We start from the raw sequence: 25574 nt of genomic DNA, 5'->3' as shown, positions 1-25574 counted from the left end.
ACTCAAACAATCGGACGAGAATGCCGCCTCCTACTCTAACAAACGTGAAATGACGTCGTTAGAGCAGGACGCAGCATCCTCGTCCGATTATTTGAGTCTCACATAACAGTTTCGTAGTAGCCCTACTGATGCGTAGTAATGGAGTGATTTCTGGAATGTGGATGCGAACTTACTACTTAACCTTACTCCTACTTAAACTAAGCAAGATGAGAAATGAACACAGAATCTAGTAGATAACTACCTAACAATAAAAGTAACTTTAAAACGCTAGGAGCTAAAATAAACTAACCCGTCTCGTTGAGAAATACTGTCGTATCAGTTCTGCCACGTTTAAAGCGTTATAAAGCTACAAATAAATAACGTAATAAAATATCTAAATACAATAACTTAACATGAGAGCAGTCAACGTCGAACAACACGCTAGGAGCCGGCGAGCTATGAAATGACGCGAAACCTTCGGCGCGACACGGCGAGAGGAAACTACGACTATACATACATAAGATTACAGTTCTATACAACCTATGGCACTAATTTTCTCGTGAGTATTTCAGATTACAGATGGCACGAGCCGTTGGCGAAGCGGATCCTTCTTTGCTACATGTAGGCGGGCTTCATCTTGTAGGCGCGCTTCCAGATCTCGCAGAGGCAAACCGTAGAGTGGAACCTATAGAATATAGCGAGAGGCATCGACACGTGCGTGATGATGGTCCAAGCCCACAGCCCGTAGAAGTGGAGCTGCACGGGATGGGACTCCGCCCTCGATTTCTCCAGGGTGTTGATCGCCCACATGGCCAGGTTCGTCACCAGCAAAAACGTCACTATCTCTCTGCCCGGCTTCTTGCGCAGCTGTTCCGGTGTCTTAGCGGATCGGCGACTGGCGTCCAGGATAAACATCGTCTGACACGTCGTCTGAATCAGAGAGGACAGAGCCGTGATCAGAATCAAAATGGTATTCTTCTCGATGGTGAAATGTCCGCCGATGATGGTGAAAGTCCCGTAGATGAACATTCCGGTCTGAGCGCCTACCAGCAGAATATTGTCCAACTCGAGATTCCTGTTGCCGTCGTACTTGAGATTCCGGACGCAGAACATCCCGGCCAAACTCGCTAGCGTGGTCATCGCGTACAGAGCTAGCTCGCAAACGTTCACCTCGACCACGGCCAACGTCGCGTAATCCTTCTTCGACACCAATACGAAGAATAGTATCAGGGAAATGATCGTGAGCACTAGAACGAGTATTCCGAAGAACAAACCTTTGTGGGCTCTCGCGCAATCCACGCTGTATAGATGGGGGGACTTCTTGTACGCTAGACCCTCCAGAAGTCTCGCTTTAGCGATGGCCTCGGCGACATCCTTCGAAGGATACTTGGAGATGTTCTTCCACATGACGTAGAGAATGGCTGCGCATATGAGCGAGTATTCTATCGTGCAGGGGAAGAGGAAGGGGGAGGCGTCTTGCACTAACGAGCCCATTATGTTCGTCCTCCGGCATTCGAAGATGTGATGGGGCCCCTTCAGCCCCCGCGGCACCCGCAGATGCGCCGCCGCGGGGTGCGACGCCGGAACTTCCGTAGACAGTGAAGCGAACGCCTTTTGAAACGCTGGAATAGATAAAAGTTCAACGTTACTTCTAGTGTTTAAAGATGATTTTTTTTAAACCAAGAGCTACATATACGTCAAAGATTTATATTTTAATATTGAATTTAACGATTTACTTTAATAAAATGAGAAGTGTTAAGTGTTTACTTAAATATTATGTATGAGCAGTACCTACATAATATTTTACTAAACATTAATTAGCAGATCCCGTTAACGGTAAACGTAAATATTAAAAAATAATCAAATAATATATAACTGATATTGAATAGTCAACTACTGAGGTACTATCAAGAAATTGTCACATAGGTAGATGACTCAGTTAACTACGTAATTTGATCGGATTATATCAATCCTAGATGACAGAATAATTATCTCGACCCGACCCGTAATAACCAAAACCGACCAAATAATTTAGGGACGCCTTCTGCCTTCTTATCGACTAATGTGTCTGATAGTACATCAATCATCATACATGGTAGAGGTCCGCCTTCTTCTTATCAATGTATTTTTCTGATAATACATAATATTATATAGAAGGGGTTTTGTCACAAATCCCATAATATATTTTCTGTTAAAGACTTCATTAAATAACTTCTTAAATTTAATTACGCCCGTTAACTCATATTAATACTTACCTGCCAATACGCATCAGATGCTTATAACAAATGAAGGCAGAAATAAGAAAGAAGATTATAATGTATCATTGAGAACCCTCGAATCAACATTCTGCGGTGAAGAGGCACTGATACCTCCTCGAGTTAATGGCTTCGGTCGTTAGAATACCGCTCCTCATCCATCAATATAAGATATTGAACTATAAAGACCCGTAATTGTTTTGCTTCATAACGACAGGCCATTAAATATATCCGACGACCTTTGAGATTCTATCTAAAGTCTAGACATTTGATAGTAGGTATTCCAGTTATCGTCGTTTAAGTTCTATCACCAAGAAATTCATTTTAGGAATTTTTCAAGAGGGACAAAAACCGACTAATTTGATATCTAACGGCCGTTCCCAATATTTGATCTATCTCTGGTTTTGCCCTACTACAGATAGGAATAGCTCACAATTGACATTAAATATATGTCTCTAATGTCTAATGTGAGCTATTCCTATCTCTAGTAGGGCAAAACCAAAGATAGATCAAATATTGGGAACGGCCGTAAGACATGATGTAAGTTACTTCTACTCTGGGTATACTTCAAAAATAGTAAAACAATTTTTTAATTATTTAGAAATAAAAAAGGCAAAATTAGTCATTTTTATCAAATTAATCGGTTTTGTATCTCATGAAATGTTCCTAAAATGACTTACGTGGTGATAAAACTTAAACGACTTATGAACAAATATAATATAAGTTATAATAATTCTAAATTATAATGGTATATTATATGTCTGTAGCTATATCATAGTCAGATAGGTACTAGACGTCTGGTGAATCTTTTAAGATTTAATAGCGAAGTAATTAAGTTTGCATTCAATAAAATGTTTGATGAGAAAATATTTCGACCTTTCAATATATTTCCCATGCCATTTTGCTGTAACAGAAATATTACAGAATATGTCTTACCTATTTCCTTGAATATGAAAAAAACTTTCAATTACGATATTAAACTTGCTGGAAACTCCTCTATTATATTTGCCCACTATTCAGAATCCAGTATTATACTCGTGACCTATTAATACGATATTGGAAATGGTTTACGTTATCCAGTGGAGTGGAATTTTGGAATCGAGGACAGAATTCCTTCCGGGGTCAGGAGCGGTATCACTCGACATAGTTCCGTTAACTTTCGATGACATACTTCCAGTTATATTCTTCGGCCTATTTCCTATGCTATAATATGCCATATTTATAAGGGTCCGTTGCGCGGATGCGCTACTTGGTAAAATTCAACTAAATTATAAATTAAAAGCGTTGATATTTCAATTTCTATAGTTGTCTAGTTGTGTATCGTATAGTGTGAGTAGGTCATAAAGTTAATATACCTAGCGGAATAGAGCAACAATCTCGAGCTGTCAAACGAAACCAAAATTGGTTTTCATCTGTGTGAAAAATATGTGTACGAAATATGTATACACTTACACAAGCATGATTGAACATGAATTCTATGAGATTAAATTGTCAACGTGCGGCACGTGCCGACTGGACGTCAAAAAAAGAGTACTGCTGTCATGTATCACACGTCTCTTTTTACCACGCAGTGTTACTTATCAGGCCTTTGTTTCTCTATTCCGCTAGGTATATTAACTTTATGTAGTAGGTAGACTTTACCTATACACTATACAGTTCGGTCACATAATTAGGATTTAATGTACAACGAATTTTCTTTTTCATGATATCAATTTACAAGTAGCTTGAATAATCTATTATCCAGACAAATTACGAAGCTTCTATCAAATGTAACTAGTTGTATTATATTAATTAATTCAAGGGAACACTTTAATTATTTCGTATACCTTAATTGCTATTTTAGAATATTATTTTTTTTGTTTCATAGGAACTTCATACAAAACGCCTAGCTCGATCAAAAAGGAAAAGAAGCTGCATTAATGTAGAAATAAAATATTAAATTTTAACAGGGTATTAAAATATGAAATAAGATATAAATTATAAATACAGCTCGTAAAGAGACCGAAGCAGATAAAGTTAGATTAATGGCATAATCATTTACAATTTGAGGCAAACGTAAAATTCAAATGAAGGGTCAGAACTCAGAATAAATTGAAAGGGAAAGTGTTTTCTGAAATAAATTACCTTCAATGCATAAGGAATGAGATTACTCCTAGACGGAGCTTAGGGCCGATTACACCTACCGAGTACTGTAGCGAGATAGTCACGACTGCCGAGACAGTGCTCTCGGCCGAGTTTATTATGTATTAGATGACGCCCGCAACTCCGTTGTTTAACACCTCCATCGTGGGTATCGCAGACACAATAGATTTTCAATTGTTATGCGGCAGCCGGCTGCCGCTTGAGAATTGTTGGGTTGATTCGTTTATCAAGCGGAAATAGTAAAAGTATGTTATATCCCGGGACTCAAAGTATGTTCATACCAAACAACAAATGCGGTTCAGGGTTTGGGCGTGAAGAGGTAGATAGACATACACACTTTCGCATTTATGAAGGACGGATGAGCACTCTCGCCAGTTCGCCACTCTACTCGGTAGGTAAGGTGTAATCAGGCCCTTAGTCACAGAATATAATATGTATAGGTAATAGTACTACCTAGTGTCGTGACTCGGGACTGGAGACAGACTGAGTAAAGATCACCAAATTGCATGTCATGAATTTCAATTAATTCTGAAGGTATTGTGATTAAGATTTAAGATAGTTCTACTGAATACTTTTTGGGTTTTTTCTGTGTTCAACGCTTGGAACGTCTTTTTATCCTACGACTAGCGTATGTAGAGCGGTTTTCAATATAAAATGTAGCCAGTGTAGAATTTTAAATATTGTAGTTATGCTAAAAACGAAATCAATAAGTCTCTACTCTCTGGGTGGGTTGGTCAATTTACATCTACACAAATAGGTATAATAAAGACTAAAGACGACGACGAAGACATTGACGATCTTTGTGGCTCACTTGGTGGGCTGTTGGTAGCTCAAGCCGGGGGTTGCGGGTTCGAATCCCGCCGATGGAACAAAAAGTTTTTCCAAAAAGTTCCTGGGTCTTGAATGTGTATTAAATATGTGTATTTTATAGTAAAAATCTTATATGTATGTATAGTATAAAAGTATTAAAATAATATTTTGATCATTTTATACTGACAGACAACGGAAATATATTTAATATATTTGCGTTGTCTGGTACCTGTAACACAAGTCCGGTACTTAGCACGGGGCCAAACTGACGTGGTGTGAAGCGTCTATAGATATTAGATAGAATTTAATTAAAATATAGAAATTATATAATAGATAGAATTTTAACACCGATAGAAAGCTTGGTATGTTCCTGAGTGATATGGGTTCTATTTTATAATTTAGGTATATAAAAAGTTGAATTTTTTTCCTGAAATTATTTCGCTCTCAGAATTCCACGCGGGCGAAGCCGCGGACAAAAGCTAGTTGTTAATTAATATAATAGAATACTTACGGCCACACTCAGAGACATTTTTTAATGATGATAAAACCTCAATATTATAATGAAGAGTTTGACAGATAATTATAATAAGGGGCTTATGTCAAAAGCTACAGTTGAAAGAGATAGGTACCATAAATCATAATATTTAAACCAGGGTTATCTCTAACCCAGCGCTTATATTATCGGGATATCTCTATAGTTAAGAATATAGGGGCGTTAAATGAATTGTCCTGATGTTGGCCTCAGTTGATATAAACTCAATTTAACACGGGAAACTTTCATTAAGCGGCGTGAGGTTAATTGTTATTGTTATGAGATTAATTGTCTGTTGTTTTGTAACTCAATTTAGTCGGGAGATTGAAATTTGGACTTCATGATTTAAGCAAAATAATGCTGTAAAATGCTCATAATAATTTCACGTAGTTGGCCATTATACGTCTCCTACATATTTTAAAGACAAGTAATATTTTTAATTATTAATTACAATTCCGAAGTCCACTAGGTATATAAGTAAAGCAAATGATCAAAGAGTAACACAAAGCAAAACGATTTAAGTAACTATAAATCTAGGTATTTAAATCGTTTTGCTTTACTAGTAAATTTGATTTTAAGTTTGTTGTTTTGTCTTCGTCTGTCGAAACACACACTCTTATATCAGACAAATACAAAGCACTGTATAACCTTTAACGCCTGTATACACACTACACAGTACCTATACCTAACCCTATGGATATTATTATTTATTATAACTAAAGAAATCCGTACGGTACTAAATATACTATAAATGCTGTTACTACGCTACGTTAATACGCGAAGTGTGTCTGTCTGTCTATTACCACTTCACGCCCAAACCGCTCAATCGATTTTGCTGAAATTTAAGGAGATACTTTGGAAAGGACATAGAAAGTATCCTACATTTACGGTTTTTGCAGACGTCATCTAGTAATTCTATAAAATCGAAGACTAAGTAAACATGTATTCACGCGGGTAACAAAAGAGTCACAGAGTGGTTGGAATATCGATTGCAAGGACACCATTGCGGCTAGCACGCCAGCACTTAGCAGGTAGCGGTATTTATTTGTCATTACAGAGTCCATTTAGTGGTATTTTACCTCTGGCAGACCCTTATGTGGACGGTATAATGATCACCTTATCTTTGTAGAAAGTTCGAAGCTAAAGATTTTGAACTGACTAAGTATATAGGTTTTATGCCAAGTTTCTGAATTTGTCACACAGGAGTTTCTATTCTAAATAGTTTTTGGTTTGTGTTACAAATGAAATTTAAGACTTCATTGGTTTTTTGATAACCTCAATACCCAAAATGCACTTCTAAATTCCACAGACTTACAAGGATACGTAACCAAATAAAACCCCCAACCTAACAAACCCCTCCCCCCCATGTTGTAAAATGGCACTTGACAAAGCTCTTTCTCTCCCACCTGTCAATATCCTCATTCTGTATGGCCAAGACGAAAACTCAAAAAACCTCTACTATCCCCACCCCATAACAATTTGGCTTATCATCCTTGAACTAAAAGAAAGAGCATCCCCAGAGAAAACATTCCAGACTATTTTAATCCTTCAGAGATAATTCCTTAATACAATTAACCACAAGCAAGTTCGTACTGGCAATTCTTAATAAGTTACGACTTGGGAACTCTGAACCGGCAAAGTATTCGCCCAAGAGATAAGTTTTGGATAGTTACACCTTGTTTATCTACACTACTATTATAAAGAGGAAAGATTTGATTGTTTGTTTGTTTGTCTTGAATAGGCTCCGAAACTACTGGACCGATTTGAAAGATTATTTTACCATTAGAATCCTACATTAATTCTGCTGAACATAGGCTAAATTTTATTTCGGAAAAAAAATTTCGGACGCAAGGTGTAAAAAATCAACCAGAAATGTTACTTTTTTCGCGTACGCTGCCTAAAATATAAAAGATAGAACCATAAAATGTTCCAAATAATTGTAGATCTTTTAAATATCTACAAAATAGTCCGCGACACACTATACCTATCAATGTTGAGTGAGGCACAATAACCATTTTTTTATTAAAAAAATATTTTTAGGCTACATTTAAATGCCTTTATTTTACTCATCACATTAATTCTTATCAAAATAAATTATTTCATTACTAAGTACAGTTAATGTAGATAATATTTGGTCTTTGAATGATTAAAATTGGACGTTTAGTTTTAATGTTATGGCGAAATTAAAATATTACGATTTCTGCTGCACGTTGCGAATTGGGCGTCGTCAAGGCGCGCCGCGCGGGTGTGCTCGCCCGGAGAGTCCACGTAAATATTAATTATTATTACCTCGATCATGGGAATCGCAGACACAATAGATTTATAATATAATAGTTATGCGACATTGGTAGCCGGGTGCCGCTTCAATGATGGGATAATATTATAGTGCTTCATTAATTCATTACGTTTTGAATGACTATTATTTTTGATTGCTATTATAATTAGCTATTATAATAGTAGTTACAGGCTAAATAGTGTAAACCATTTTTATGTTCTGCTTAACATAAAGATTGACTAAGAAATAAAGATTGAAAAAAATTTATTTAAAAATCAATGTCCATCCGTGCGAAGCCGGGGCGGGCCTCTAGTGAATTATAAAGTTAGAGATATGTAACAAGTTTGGATGCTCTTAGACTCTGTTACTAACATTTAGAAGAAGTATAAAGACAAAGGGTTTGCACACCGCAGTGCTGACACAAGTGGAAACGAAATAGTAGAACTGGGGGGTGAGCCAAAATCTTTTCGTTTTCGCTTCGTTATAGAATCGCTGATCAAAGTGTATGGAACTGACATTAACCCTAGAACCGTACCCATCTTAAACTTTATCTAACGGTAACCTGGGGTACTAGTGCACCCCAGCAATAATAACACATTTTTAAAAAGATATTAAAGTTTTTATTTTTAAATCAACTTACATAGAATTATTAACATTAATCTCAGTCTTTCTAAACATAATTAAATCACATTAATTAGGTACTTAAAACAATTTTGGCATATTTTGTTCTGGTGAACAGTACAAATGAAAGTTTTGCACGTCTCACATTGCGTACGTGATTTGCGGTCTTTGGACCTCGGGAAGACAAAACACATTCCAGATTTGAAATTAGGAGAAGCTATAGAAGGCGTTGCGCGTTTCTTCCCCAGTATATCACCAATACTTATTTGTAGATACTTTGGCAAAGTTCGGTATTGAAATCTGTCTTCTGAGTGCGGTTTTATGAAATCAAAAGCGAGAGTCTTCAGGTAATTCTTGAAAATTTGCTTATTAGCAGCGTCTGAAGAATGTAACAGTATCATAGAATTGATCCCTACAGTATTTACTTATTTAGTATTCCAAAGAACACACAGAGGCTCCAGCGGCGAGTTTTGCGCGACACACTGTAGGTCTGCTTTTCTGTTTTTTTTGTACCTCTACCACGTAAAATATCTGGAACGCTGAGGAGTGAGGACAGTGACTGGTTACGCATTAGAACTGAACTGCAAAGATACTTCTTCTATTTCTTCGTCTGAATCAGGAGGTGACTCTACTTCTAAAGAGTGAGGACTCTGAGATAAAATTGCGTTATCGTGAAAATCTTGAATAACTTTATCCAGCTCTTCATCAGATGTCTCACCTAAAAACAGATCTTCACCATCTTCCGATTCCAGAGGAATATTGTCTATTTGATTTTCACGAAAATTACGTCGAGACGCTAGCTGAAAAAAAGAAAATAAGTTAGGAGTGCATAAACAATCCTATAATCTATAATGCCATCAAAAACAAATAAACCCACAATATAAAAACTGCTTGACCGATCTCGGTAAATTTTATGTCGGTTTCTTCAAATTCATGCCCCCAAATAAAAAAAAACAACAAAACGATAATAATAATAATAATATCTATGGACGCTTCACACCACGTCAGTCTGGCCCCGTGCTAAGTACCTAAAGGACTTGTGTTACAGGTACCAGACAACGGAAATATATTTAATACTTTTATACTATACATACATTTAAGATTTTTATTATATCATACACATACTTAATACACATCCAGACCCGGGAACATTGAAAACTTTTTGTTCCGTCGGCGGGATTCGAACCCGCGACCCCCGGCTTGAGCTACCAACTCGCTCACCACTGAGCCACAGAGGTTGTCAAAAACGATGAAAATGTTCAAACAATAATACTTACGTTTAAAGTGCCCTGGGGTACTGGAGTACCCCACAAGCCATGTACCGCTTCCATTTGCAAGCAGGACCATCGCCCGACTGAGGTATCGGCGCGTCACCCTGCCCCAAGTAAATACACGGACACGCGAAACAAACCATCGAAAAGTAAAAAAGTATAACGAAATTTTTTTTTTTTTTTATTTGTACCCCAGGGTACGGTTCTAGGGTTAAGACGAGTCGAACATCAACGTCATATTAACAAACGCTTATGTCAATTCCATACATTTTCATCGGCGATTCTATAACTAAGCGATAACGAAAAGATTTTGACTCACCCCCCAGGGCATATTAAATATGTTCGCCGCGATTTAGACAGAGAATATTACGTCCTCTCTTATGACTTGCCGTGCGGTCTACAATCCCTTCGTCTTATGAATTTTTGGTCAGGTCACGTGTTTAATATCCTGATCAAAAAATTGCACAACTCCGAAGTGTACACTCTCTTGTATTTTCAATTCAAATAAAGTGAAAATTCTTAAAGTAAAAATTCAACTTAAATACAATTCAACGAAAAGATTTTTTTAAAGAAATTGTCAAAAGTAAAAATGCTCACCTAGTCTGTGCGAGAGTCCGATGGTCTTATTTTCCGGGTCGTAGAAGGTCAGGATTTCATGTTTCGTCTCCTGCACTAGGACGTTGAGCCACACGCTCAAGTTCGTCCCGACCATGTGCATCAGACCGAAACGCGCGACTATCTTGTGCTTGTACACTTTCATCTGAAATACGTAAGACAGATCTTGTACTATTCGCTTTAAGCTGGGATATCACCTCTTGGACTGTAGTTAAAAGGTTTATTATATATCGACTATTTTGTGCTTGTACACTTTTATCTGAAACACGTAACACGAATCTTGTACTTTTCATAATGTTAATATCGGCTCTTTGACTATAATATTATATATTGTATAACTGGAGTGAATTAATGATTTTATAAAAAGGTCTATCGACTATTTTTAGACATTAGTTTATCTATCCACTAGCCAGTGCTAGCATAGTTGTAAACACTTTTGTTTGGCTAAAAGCAACAACGTCAAAAAGTCAACCAATCATAGACGCCAGTGAATAACTAGATAAAATTCTGTCAGAAAACCTTAGAAATTGGGCATAATACCGAATAAAAAAGGTTATCATAGTCCAAAATAATAAGAGAGCAGACAACGTAAAAGACAGAATAATTATTACCTGTATAATAATTAGCAAAAGAAGTTCTAAGCTCGATTTTGAAAAATATACTGCATTATATTATTTAGTTTACGTAAAATATATTTAGGAAATATAATTATTTGTTGATCATAATAATATTATAGTTAGGTAGAAGGGAATTATTATAGATTCAAGTGCAATTGTTCAGCTCAATGTAAATGAGGTCTGATCCTTTTATTCCATATTTTCAGAGCGCGGGTACCCATTAAGCACTAACCAGAAAAGTTTGGCGCAGACACTGCTTACCATCTGCGTCTATTTTAACGAACATTTTACAATTATCGTTTTTACATTCGAAATTTAAAGTTAGTAGAAATTGTCTCCTACAACTTTCCATAAGTAGTGTAGAGAGTAGTAATGCAGTCTAGAAATTAAGAATATACATAACACCATAAAGGCCAGGTCAGGCCATAATGGATATAAGCAAGATTTAACAGCTACGATACCAAAATCACCGTCGATCATTGGCAATCATTGACGAATATTTTACACGTTTCTATTCACCATAAGCTAATGGCTCATCAATACTTATAAACGAATATACAGTGTGTAACAAAAATAAGTGATAATACTTTAGGGTGTGTACATGTTCCTTGTAGAGAGTTCGCTGTGAAAGTAGCAGCGCTGAAAGACCAAAATTTTTTTTCACTTTTGTATGGGGAAACTCGTGACGCTCGGGCCCTTGCCCATACAAAAGTGAAAAAAAAATTTCGTCTTTCAGCGCTGCTACTTTCACAGTGAACTCTATACAAGGAACACGTACACACCCTAAAGTATTATCACTTATTTTTGTTACACCCTGTATACACTCTGTATTAAGACTATTAAGGGGTGGCAGTTGCGGTAGGTTCTATCGCACCCGCAACTTTGCCTTAAGCGGGAAGTGGAGCACCATGGGGTTTTAGTAGGCAGACCAGAGAAAAGCATCGACACAGGAGATACAGTGGTGGAAATGTGTGGTGGGCCAAAGCCCGTTTAAAAAATAGCGTAAAGCATTTCACCATGTAAGAAAGGACTTACCTCGTTGTTCAGAAAGATGAAGTACATCTGTATGAAGATGAAGGCCATCCTCGTGGCCGGAGTCAGCGCGAGCAGCACGTTGTGACAGTTGGTGTTTCTCTCCAGCTCCCAGTACTGACCGAACTCCAGACCGGAGTAGATCATGGAGCCGATGCCGAATGCTGGATGACATGGATTAGTCATTAGATCTAAGTTAAACTATAAGTTGTAACCCAACTACGTAAAAAAATTTACTAAATAGCCTATGAAATCCGGATCAGAACAAGGGTCGTGTAGTAAATGTTGAGTAAATGCGTGTTTTCATAACAATTTCTTTATTTTTTTTAAGTTGAGATTTTTGTTATCTGCGCACCCTGGATAAGTGCCCAAGATCTTCATCAGAAAAATTATCCAATCCTCTCCTCGCGGTTTAATACTCAGGTCTCAAGCAGGATAAAGATTAAAATCCATTTGAGTTATAATTAGGGAAAAGATTTGAGATTAAAACAGTATTTTCTAAAATGTTCAATTTGCAATATAATTTGTCGCTACAAATAAATAATAAATCATCATATTATACAACAGAATTTATAGAATACACTAGTCTTGAGTACGATTTTCGTTAGAATCGCTTCATGAAAATCCCGCAAGCTTTAAAGTTATTGCTGATTCTAAAATGAACAAAGCAGGAGCAAGCAAGGCTCAGTAAATAAATTCTTTGTTCCATTAGTTCCTGGGGACCGCCTGCAATAACAAATGTCCGTGTATTCTGCATAACCTAGATCCGCAGGACAAAAGACTACAATATTAATGTTTTGTTACGTTTTAGAGTTCCGTAAATCCGGGGTAAAAACTTTACCACTTAGGCCCGTATAAAAAGTCAGTACTTAAGATGCTGACCCGGTCTCAAGACGCGGTTCGGCTCTGTGATTGGTCCAAATTTTGATAGCCAACCAATCACAGAGCCTGAACCGTGTCTTGAGACCAAGATGCATCTTGAGTACTGAACGCCTAACAGGCCTAAGACTTTAAACATAAACGTTACTCTGTACTTTGCTGTTTACCCCTCTGTCTGTCACCCGGCTGTATCTCAATAATCGACGGCGATAGGTTATTAATTGTAAATTTCAAAAATTAATAATTATTTACATCTGCTATACCAACCACTATCCAAAAAAAGGCTTAATATTTTTGGGGGTTTTTAAACAGGCAAAAGTTTGCGCCTTACCTTACTATTAAAATTGCTATTAACCTTGAACCTTGCATTTTTTTGGTACGGTTAACTTGAAAATATCATAAAGTTCTTATTCAATTATATGAAACCCCGCATGCGTGACACCGACTCGCGCTTGGCCGGTTTTCTATGTTAATATCCCGGGTGGATGCGGCCATTTTGAGGAGATTACGGTCCAGTTCCAACTGTAGTATAAGCCTCTCAGGAAATGAGATTTACGCGTTTATATAAATGGCTTGGATTTTTAATGCACAACTTTTTTAGATTTGGAAATTATATTTTAGAATTACAGTTCTCCAAAATTGGTAATGCGCATGAATAACCGTGAATAATGACCGTGTTACAAAACGTCTACAGGAATATCACGACAAACTTTGACTAAATTACATGTGTCTTAAACGCAATATCGTCTACCGTCGCTCGGGAAATAAGACCGTTGCCGAAAAATTTCGAAAACTTCTATGCGCATTATAACTTTGGGAGCACTGTACTTTGGGGACATTGTAGATTATTCAGAGTTGGTATGTTTGGTTACTACCAAAGGTGTTTCCTAAAGATTTTTGAATTCGTAATTTAATTAGTAAGAATATATCTTATATCTTTAAACGAGCAATTCTTGTGTATATATATATATATATATATATATATATATATATATATATATATATATATATATATAAACCCCCTATATACTAAATTTCATGAAAATCGTTGGAGCCGTTTCCGAGATTCCAATTATATATGTTTCGAGGGCGATAAATCGATCTAGCTAGGAGTCATTCTTAGAAAATGTCATTTAATAGTGTTTTATCGAATACCGAGCAAAGCTCGGTAAAATAGCTAGTAATATAATAATACTATGTAATACAAGATAGCGACTTACCAACAGCACCCATTCTTAGATAGAAGCTTCCATAGTGATGGGTCCTGGAAGCCAGCGCGAAGCCCAGAGACAGTCGCTTGGCTGCCAAATGCGGTGGTAGGTGTGACGCGGTGGCCATACTCTGCTCCGTGTGCGACGAACACGAATCCGACTCTGATGGTGATGAACTCGATTCTGATTCTGAATGAAAAGGTTTTGTTAGATTCGTGGACGTGGACACGGACGCCAGACTGAGCGTGTACGCTCAGTCTGGCGTCCGCGTCAGTTCAGTCCATCAGTATGGTCAAAATGACGAAAATTATCGTCTAACCACTTTCTTGACGGACTGATATTTTTTTTGTTATGTACTTTTCTCTCATCATTCTGGCGTCCGCGTCAGTATAAGACAAATGGACTGAACTGATGCCAGACTTATACTAGGGTTACACGGTCAGTCTGGCATCAGTACTGTCCTTCAGTTTGGTACGGAATGACGGGACAATGATCGTCTACCGGCTGCTTATTGACGGACTGATATTTTTTCTGGCGCCAGTCTAAGGACTAAGACAAATGAACTGAACTGATGCCAGACTTAGAATCACATAAGGTTGTAGCATGGAGGGTCACGTTGGGCTATGTTAGTGATTGCTTCTAAACTCTAAAGTATGCACAATGGACATCGACAATAATTATTGACGAATACTATCCTCTACAAGTAATTACATATGTTCACCATCATGGAGCAAAGACTTGAAGCCCAATTAGAAATTTCATCTTATAGTACAAATTGCTTATCAATTATTATTATTATTAAAGTTACATCCAAAACGGGAATTTTCTATAAAAAAGTAGCTAAAACTTTTCTATTCAACAAACAAAATAAAATTATTAAGGGAAGGCAATAAAGGATTTTATGGAGATAAAAATGACCTTTAGTTACGAGTGTCACTTGAAAGAGAAATAATCTTTTGTGTGCGGCTGGCTTTGTCCCATAAGCGGCTTACTTTGGATCCAATCGGAATTTCTCCACCAGCCAAAGTTTTTACAGATGCAAATCTAATTTGCTTGGGTACATTTTCTTGTTATGACAGCTCAAACCGATGTTTTCAAGACGATATTTCTTAATTTCGCTTGAATATATTTGTTACATTGTTTTCGTGTTTTATAATACATAATTTATAAAATTATAGCGATTACAAAACATCTCATGCAGGACCTGAAATATAAAAATTATTATAATATTCCACAGTATTGTTACCGGTTTTATTCTGCATTTGTTTAGCTAATTTAAAACATTTAAAAATATTCCTGAATACATTATACAAAACACACATTTTCTTACATTTCTCCTACAAATTTGCCATGATTAAAGCAAACTTTTTGCCCAAATGTTAAACACTTAAACTGCGTCGAAATATAAAAACACGAAAACTTTTAAAATGCGAGTGATAAAAAATTTCTCATTATCAGGAAACGAACATAAAAGGTTACCCGGGAGCGTCTCTCGCCCACTTAATGAAGTGCCAGCCGCGGTTTTGCTTTTTATGAAAAAAGTTTTAAACTGTTTAATGAAAAATATATAACGGAAAAATATTGATAAGTATAAATACTAAAACTTCAACAGAACTGAATATTCACTACATTTTCAGGTGAATTTATAAAAAATTTAAATAAACATTAATTTGGCCAGGGGTAAGGGAAAAATCAAAATTGGTGTATGGTAGGCGTTCAAGTCTGAAGAGACAAGAAACAGACGGATACATTTATTTTGTCACCATGAATTACATAAACCCGCATTCCATTTTTAATTGTTTTTAACATCAAATGGAACAGACCAGGATCTGATGGCAATTTTTGACAGCAGATTTTCAAAAAATATCTTTGATCATTGGATAAATTTTTGTGATTAGCATGTTTAACACACAGAATCAGCCGCTATAAGAAAAAAAGAAAGGGTCAAAATGTTTTACTCAAATTACCTCGGTCTTGCTAGAGTCAATTTATTTTCTCACTTTTTGCCATCAGATTCTGGTAGACCTATACGCTTTCAGTTGTGTGTCCCTATTGTACGCACATTGTACGCTAAGAATTTTAAAACTACACAACGGATTCTGATGAGGTTTGCCTTGGCAGAATGTTGTATAATACACGTGAAATACAGTAGAAAGTATACAATCGTTCAAACTTTAAGAAATGCGCTTTGCCCGAGGCAGCGGAGAGTAAATACTAAATAAGCGTAGACTGTAGAGTATGGATTATTGACGTTCGTATGTTTTTGTGTCATCGACAATTCACGAAGGGTGTGAAACCCAAACACAACCTGCATAACGAGCCGTCGTCTGTCGCGTGTTTGCTTTGTCTTTTTGTCTACAGAAACTTCAAAACACACATACACACATACAAACAAACAGACTTCAAGCGAGATCATGCACTAATTACTAATTAGAATTTGAAGTGAAGCGATTGTCTTAAAGTGATTGTTTTCATGATTTCGTTCTAGATGGCTGATGTATTTGATATTTGTTTGATAGGCAAACTGAGCTCAGGATGATATTGTCGATGGGGCGATGATTTGAAGAATGTGGCAGGCAGTCGTTGGGAGAGGCATCAGACAACATTGGACGTGGACAAGATAACATAATTTTTTGATTATATTATTATGACTTACACGTTTGCTATTTCGACTTACGTATTGAGGTTTGTTTACTTTGACCAATGGATACTTATTTATACGAACGTTTTCTTGACATTTCCTATTTAGGTATTACCCAAGATTGCCCAAGAAATAGTAACGTAGGCCCCAATAAAAAAAAATGTTTTATTTCTGAATAAATTTGAATCAAATATTTTCAGAACGTTGAACTACATGTTGCCTACCACCGGTTCGGGAACTAGCCCGGCGAGAAGAACCGGCGTAAGAAACTCGCACGGGGCCACTTTTTAGTAAAAAAGTGGAAAATTTGTCTTTTAAAAAAATAAAATTTACAATGTAAATATGTAAATAACTTAATCTATACAATATGAATACACAATTGTAAGTCACATATAATAAATGTAGAAGCAGCCTTGCAAGCAGCCATCCTACTCCCAAGATGTGCTATCGTTTAGGAAATCGTTGACCGTATAGTAGGCTTTGGCACACAAACGTTCTTTAATTACTTTTTTAAATTTATTAGTTGATAGATTTTGAACGTTTTCCGGGATTTTATTGTAAAGGCATATACATTGACCTTTAAAAGATTTACTTACTTATTTTGCTAAGTCTGATCACTGGTATTTCCAGCTTGTGCCTATTTCTAGTGTTTCTACCGTGACTATCACTTTTAGTTTTAAATTTAGTTAAATTCTTTCTAACATACAATACATTATCCAAAATGTATTGAGAAGCAACAGTTAGAATACCAATTTCTTTAAACTTTTCTCTCAGAGATTCAAAAGCTGACATTTTATAAATTGAGCGTATAGCTCGCTTCTGCAGCACAAAAATTGTATTGATGTTTCCCCATAAAAGGATACCATAAGACATTCTACTGTGAAAATAACTAAAATAAACTAGTCTTGCCGTGTCTTCATCAGAAATTTCCCTAATTTTTCTGACTGCATATGCTGCAGAACTGAGCTTACCTGCAAGATTAGCAATATGAGGACCCCACTGTAATTTACTATCTAATGTAATGCCTAAGAATATAGTGGAGTACCAATTATTACACAAATTACAATAGAGTAATAATTTATAATCCTCCATGGCAGTAGGGTAAAAATGGCTGTATTGAATTCTACAGCTACATAATCAATGCAAGCGACTACCTAATGCCTTTGAGGTTGAAAATCTTAACTAACAATAAAGAAGATGACAAGCAGTAATAATGAATAGAATAACAAATTGACTTCTGAAAGTAGGGGGACGGACGCCCCGAATCATGCACACAAAGCGTTTTATTGAAAGACCAGAATTAATTTACGATGAATTTTGTCATCGTTTGCTTTTACTATCTTTAGGCATGGTTTTCGAATAAGAATACATACATTTTATCTGCAGTATATTACGCTAAATAAGAAACAACCCGCAAGGCTAAGGGCGCCTATGTGCCTATTAGACGTGCGCGTGTTCTGCGCGTATTTTCCCAAACGGTACACCAGAACACGCGCACGTTTAAAGGCAACCTAAGAATTGGAAGTAAAATGAGTGGATATAAAGACTCTAGAGTCTAGATCATGGTGTGATACGGCATAATCATGTTAGCACAATATGTAGAGTAGAAAAGACGAATATTATTATCCTCTAAACTGTAAAGTCTACATGGAATGAGTAGAGCAGCACATTCGGCCATAATAATATCCCATGACGACGTCATGTAAACTTATAGATACCTTCACAATCATGGTCATCAATCTAAGTCCAGTTTGAAGAATTGTTATTATGAGAATTCTCTACAAAATAGCGTATGTACTATCAGAGAAGTTGATTCCTAGGCAGGTGGCGGACCTAAGTAATTTGGTCGTGTTAAGTCAAACCCATCCAATCGATCACAGCTAACATTGAATTGACATAAGCCGACCAAATGACGTAGGTCCGTCAACTGCCTAGGAATCAATTTCCTCGATGGTACTTACAAGTCAGAAGCAAAACTTCTGTCAGAAAAAGTCCTGAACACAATATTGTGTCGACCTGAAACTGATCAGTGTCTTAAGGTCACGTCATGAAAAATATGCATAACGTGGCCTTGAAACACTCTCAAAGGACCCAAAGAAGTTTCAGTTCAATAACAAAATCTTTCATATAAAAAAATGAATTTCCTATTTTGTCAGTCTCTCTAAAACTCGAGAACCAGAAGTCCAGGGAAGGTTTATTTTAGGAGGGAAGGGACGCGATGTTCACCGGGTCATCTAGTCAGAGATAGTTCGGAGCTTACTCTTACTTCACTATGGGTAGGAACCAATTAATCCTTACCAGAAGCCTAACTGGGCACTGCAAGCTCAATAAGCACATTAACACAATAGGCGTTAGCATAACGACTAGCAGATTCTGCGAGGAGGAGGACGAGACACCTTTTTACCTTCTCTTTGACTGTCCTACTCTACTACAGAGTAGAAACAGACACCTTAGTCGATACGAAGACTCATCCATGGAGGCAATTCATGGCACCAACCCCAGCTACATCGCTTAATTTATGAGCAGCATTGGGTTGGGGAGGTGCCTTAATGCGAAGGAGTCACAATAGATCTATGTGGGTCGATTCGACAACATGTGTCAGGACGAAAAAAGAAAAAAAAACTTACTCGTTACTACAACTTTCTCTGGCGAGGAGCGCGACCGTTCCCTCATGAGAGCCGCGTACATGTATAGCAGGAAGACCATACTGCCTATGTATAGGTATAAGTAGAAACCCTGAAACAAATAATACTATTATTATTACTAGCTGCTTCCCGCAGCGTCGCCTGCTTGTAGACTCTACAGCACCAAAAGTAAGTGAAAGCGTGATAATATCCAGCCTATATGTGGACACCTCTTAGTAAGTCATATTTATAGAAAATTAGAAGTGAATCCATGCAGTCCTTTTTGAGTTTACACTGGACATACATAGCACATACAGACAAACAGAAAAAAATTCTAAAAACTATATTTTGGTTTCATTATTGATGGTTTATCACACCCGAAGTATTATTTTAAAAAAATATATTCAATGTACATATTTAACTTTCCTAAGATTTTAATAAGTAAGTGTAGTAGAAGATAGTCATTACTCATTGTCGTGGTTCTCTTATGGTGTGTTGCAACTTATTTAAAGATTGAGAAAATTTTATTTCTTAATACAACTCTTGGATGGTAGCAGTTGCTTTGCTGTAAAGGCAATCGGTCATAGAATTTTGTTATCTATACCTACTCCTGGTTATTTCCTTAACAGAGCTTAGTGCCTCGGGATGATCGCTTAAAGATATGCCAGCTTAAGAAAAAATATGTAGCAAAGTGCTACGAGTTACGACTTATTGTCGGTTAGATGCACTGTCTGCCTGTCTGTCCGTCTGTATGTCTATTAACTTTTCACGCCCAAACCGCTGAAACGATTTTGACGAAGTTCGGTATGGAGATAGTTTGAGTCATCAGAAAGGATATAGGACACTTTTTATCCCGATCGAATGTACGGTTCCCGCACGATAAATGAATTTTGACACAATCTTCTAGTATAGTGTAATACACTCTTATTCAGGGCAGAAACCATGCCTTACCTCATAAAACGACGGTGGAATGTAGGTGGATATGACTTCAGCCATGGGGAACGCGACCCCCATCACCACTAGCAGCTTGCCGTACAGCGCCGATAGAGTCGTCGCCAGCGCGTCACTCCTGTTCACAAAGGTACGGATTATATTATACATATAAATAGCCTATAGCACTCATACATTGGTGAAAGATTATTTTTTTATTTGTTCAAACAAACAAACTCTTCAGATTAAAAGTATACTCGAGACCCTGAAAAGTAATAGATCTATTTAGCGATTAGCCTGTATATTAATTTAAGAAAAAATTCCTTAACATAACATTTTTCAAATTCCTAAGCATTCAAAGGGCTCATTAACATAAATGACGAAAAGCTTTTCGACATTTATAACTGCCTAGAAGTAAATTTTCTAATAGTTTGTCTCTTTGCTCTAGTGTAGAGCAGTTCTATAGGTATTACCTAAACCAAAAATGCTTCTTTAAACCGGTTTGTCTAGAAAAGTAGGTATACAAAATACACTGACAAAATAATACAAAAAATAAAATTAGAAAATTAAATCAAATTGAAACTTGGACCAGCATAAACCACTCTCATTAGGTGAAAATAATATAATCTGTGGTAATTCTTTGAAAGCGTCAATATTTGGTGCTGTAAAAATGGCGGAAGGGAAAATTTTTAAGCTCCTTTTAACGGAATTATGGGCTTCATTTAAAAATTTGAGGCAAATTTACTTGAAGCGGATCCTACTTTCGTCGTGATGAGAATAATTTCCAGTTATCATCAGCAACACTTAATAAATGAGTATTCATTTTATTAATTAAGTAAAATTTTATAACTGCAGTCTGCAACAGACTAAGGGTCTGTTTTACCACTTTCTGATAAGTGTCGGAATAGGCAATTTACAAATTATCTGTCAGATACTCTATATCTATCTCTATCAGGAAGTGGTGAAGCAGTCCCAGTATTGCAAGATAATTAGAAGTACTGTTGCTTGGCTTGCGCACTCCCGTGCGCTTAGATATCAACAACTAATATTATACAATACGAGCTTTTGCCCGCGGCTTCGCTCGCGATAAGAAGTATTATTATATACAAACTTTCATCCCCTATTTTAACCCCTTGGAGGTAGAATTGATCAAAATCCTTTCTTAGCGAATGCCTACGTCATATCATCTACCTGCATGCCAAATTTCAGCTCGATCGGTCCAGTGGTTTGGGCTGTGCGTTGATAGATCACCATGTCAGTCAGTCACCTTTGAGTTATATATATAGATACAATATACTACATACAAAAGAGTTTATGTCTGTTATACCGATTTTGATGCAATGATAAAGAGATAAGTTTTTTAAGAGATTTTGACTTGGAGGCGCGGAAAAGACCTTTTTCAAAGCAAATTTCTTCATAAAACATCTAGTTTTAAGCAAAAATTCTCCAAAATACACCTTTTTGTAGAGATCACTCATCAGTTGAAACTTTTAATAAAAAAATAAGGCTCTACAGGAACCTATTACTGCGATGAGGGGTGTTCAACAATGTTCATACAAGCGTCTCTTAGAACGGCCCTATAAAATATTACGACGCTTTTGATCCATGACTGAAACACACCCCTTGCATGAAAATCCCCAATGACTTTCCTATTATTTCGTTTAATACGAGTAGCTACAAGATGGCTACAATCTATATTGATAGTCTGGTGTACCTACAGTATTATTAGCTCCTATTAGCATATTATTACCAAAAAGATATAAAATCGTAACATAATAAGATCAAAGCCTAGATTCTTACTAATATTATAAATGCGAAAGTGTTTCTGTATGTTCCTCTTCACGGTTAAACGGTGGAGGTGATTTAGGAGAAGATAATTTGATATACGGAAAAGGACAGAGGATAGTTCCTGTTGCAGACAAAATTAACATAAGGTTCACACGCCATAAATTTTCGGTGCAACGGAGTTACGGGCGTCATGAATGCAACGAATCTTCAGGCATTTTAAAAAGAACAACCACTCATCGTTCTTTAAATATTTTGTACCATTACACCTTATACTTAAATCCTCAGGCGCTCAAAAAAAAAAAAGAAAAACAAAAAGAAAACAAGAAAGAGTGTCTCATACATCGTCGGTGCTAAACTCAATAGCAGCAAATAAATCTACGTAATAAATCACGTTCCACGGCGAGTCTACGTGGTCGTTTTACTGAGATGCCGTCCTCAGGTACAGAGGGGACCTCATATTTTTCAGGACGAAAAATCCCGTAATACAATATTAAAAAATTACCCTCGTAAGCTCCATACACGCGGTCATATTTTATATCTAACTGACGACGCGGTTTCACGCGCGTGGACATTTATTCACAAATCGCGGAATTCTGTCTGTAGCGGTCATTGACTCCCTGTCAAAAAACTTATAATTTTCTATACAAACCGTGATTGACAATGAATGTATGAATTGTGACAGAATAATATGTTTCTAGTCTAGGGTGATATTGTATTTTGCATACACGATGTGAACAGTGAACACAGTATGAATAATTATATCACTTCAAACTCATAAATAGTTGGAGATTATCATACGAAGAGCTAACCAAGACGTTTTCCGATTAAAATATAATAGTCTATTTCTTTACAAGAATTCAATTTTATTCTTAAGTTAACATAATGCAGTGCGAGTATTTTTCACATAGCTCCTAGACTAGAAAGGTCAATGACCGCTGGTGCCACCTCAAATTGTCCTGACTATAGATGATAGCTAAAATCATTCTTCTAAACTTTCTTTTACGAAAACGCTGAACCGATTTTCATAAGCAGCAATTTAAAATAGTTCACGAGGAAAGGACAGTTCACATCGCTACGATTATGATACTAATATAATTCAATCAAAACAGCTGTACGTGATTGTAAAAAAAAATCACAAAATATCTGCTTAACGGATTTCTATTAAATTCGACAAATTGGGCACGATAAAAGTTTAGGGCCTTGATTTAGACATAGGCTACTTTTTGGCCAAAAACAGTGTTAGATTTTGCCAAAGCAAGTACCTATAACAAAAACCTTTTGTATGACACCTTAGAAAATTTAAGTGACTTCATGACTGCACGTGACGAAGCAGCTTTTAGAAAATTAAACTTCTTGTGTCACCGAGGACAAGGTGCACGAAACACTTGTACCCGGTGACCAGAAACGAGAGACCCCTGGGTTTTATATTCGACAATCTGGGCGCAAAGCGTTATCCGTGGCGCTTCAAACTCGAGGTGTCTTATTGTCTGGTTTTCCGAAGCCCTTGGCGCTCCCTTGGGGAAAAGCCCCCTCGTCGTCGCCATGGTAACGGTGTGTTATTGGCTCCCCACAGCTCCGTCACATCTTCATGGAATAACGAGTTCGCTCTAATTTCCAGTATCCACGTCATATTCCATTGTTTGATGAAATCGTGGCTTTGTTTATATGTGCTCGATATGGGTTAGCACTTGTGGATTTGTAATTGATCAGTTCCAGTGTTGTACATCATAATGTAGCGAGTTACTAAATAATTTAGATCCTGTATTTTTATTTTCATGAAAAACTATTTGTCTATTTTTTAAAAAGATTAGATTTTAATTTTTACTTATATATTTGCGTGATGAATGGGTGAAATAAGATGGTACAGAAAGTATTAAAATTATTCACTAAGAATATGATATAGCCATATAGATCAAACTGTATTATGTCCAGCCAGGGCCCAGGTATAGCAACTTAAACAATCTCTGATATACTGTTTTTGAATCATTTGGGCCCACCTTTTTCAATCTTAAATGGCAGTACTCTGTGAACACAGTTTTTCCATATTTTCTCATCTAAATTATGTGTTGAAACTTAAAGGTCTTAGCTTTGTCCACACTGTGCCTTTTTTGTTCATCAAGGGCATGCGTTATAGCGCAGTCAACATCGCACGTGAGGCATGCCCGCGACGCTATGGCACTTTTCTTTCCAACGCGGGTGGATTTTGACGCATTCAATTATTGATTATTTTAAAATGAAAGTTGAATAAAAAGATGATGACGAAAATTTAAGATTAAATTGCTTAGTGTGGACATAGCTAAACGTATTTAAATTTTTCGTTTATTATGATACGCAATGAAGGTGAAACAGGGAATGTGCAGTAACTATGCGCGCACTAGCGGCCAAGCCGCGGCGGCCAGGTCGCGGCGGCCATCGAATGTATGGTGTGGCCGCTGACCGCCGTGCGGCCAGGTGCGCGTGGTCTATGGCGGTTTCGTACTAAGGGCTAAACCCGGGCGCGCACTAACGACCAGGCCGCGGCGGCCGCGAGCGCGAAAGTATGGTGTGGCCGCTTGACAGGTGCGTGTGGTCTATGGCGGTTTAGTACTAAGGTATATGTCTCGATGGCCGCAGCGGCCTGGCCGCCACGGCTTGGCCGCTAGTACGCGCCCGGGCTAATTCGCAGCAATTTCGTCGCTTATCTACACATAACTCACCTTATTCAATGAAAAAATAGGAAATAGTAAAATTTTCTTAGTCGATATCCAAAGAACCCTACCCGCGGATCCCAGTTTGGTAAAAACAATACTTCCCTTTCCGCAGTCGTATAAAAGTCAAATCCATAGTAGCAGGAACAATATTAATTTTTGAAACGCGTGAATCGTGATAGATTCGAAGTATGTCACTGGTGAGCCTGAAAGCCTTTCATTAGAGCACTCGGTGGAAATTAAATTTTCCTCTCGATGCAAACTCAATAGAACATGGGAGTTATGGGACCGATATTGAATCATGCCGTTATTAATTTTAACGTTGACAATATACAGTCATGGCAGTCATCACACATTTTAATCCAATTTTAAATTTGGCTCTCCACTGGGGAGGTCGCAGCCCGCAAGTTTGAGGCTTGTTATTGTATTTTAATTTAATGTTTTAGTTTTCGACTCAGAGGTCGTGGGTTCGATTCCCATGCTGGAACAACTGAAATAGTTTAAGTTTGGCAAGGACAGTATTACAGGCTGATCACCAGATGACATGACATGTAAAAAGTCGGAGCTGCGCCTGATTTCTCTTCAGTCGTGTTTTAAATAATTGTTGGCTTATAAGAGTAAATAAACAGATTTTATCCTTGTGTAATGCACACAGACTCAGGCAC

General features: G+C 37.1%; 1 protein-coding gene across 6 annotated transcripts in view; it reads right to left on the bottom strand.

Annotated features, from left to right (window-relative positions):
• Nucleotides 1–126: 126 nt before the first annotated feature.
• LOC121728786 (proton channel OtopLc-like) overlaps nucleotides 127–25574 on the bottom strand; it is an 83143-nt gene continuing 57695 nt past the window's right edge. For all 6 annotated transcript variants that reach the window (XM_042117062.1, XM_042117064.1, XM_042117065.1 and 3 more), the window contains 6 exons: nucleotides 20456–20573; nucleotides 19508–19616; nucleotides 14249–14428; nucleotides 12153–12313; nucleotides 10483–10645; nucleotides 127–1601 (listed from right to left, as the gene is read on the bottom strand). In XM_042117062.1, the coding sequence (XP_041972996.1) occupies nucleotides 595–1601; nucleotides 10483–10645; nucleotides 12153–12313; nucleotides 14249–14428; nucleotides 19508–19616; nucleotides 20456–20573 (1738 nt within the window). In that variant the 3' untranslated portion in view covers nucleotides 127–594. The remainder of the gene's footprint in view (nucleotides 1602–10482; nucleotides 10646–12152; nucleotides 12314–14248; nucleotides 14429–19507; nucleotides 19617–20455; nucleotides 20574–25574) is intronic.

Source organism: Aricia agestis, chromosome 7 (assembly GCF_905147365.1).
Source record: "Aricia agestis chromosome 7, ilAriAges1.1, whole genome shotgun sequence".
NCBI classification, from domain to species: Eukaryota; Metazoa; Arthropoda; class Insecta; order Lepidoptera; family Lycaenidae; genus Aricia; species Aricia agestis.
The sequence above is the reverse complement of the archived record's forward strand: the minus strand, read 5'-3'. Positions and strand labels throughout refer to the sequence as shown.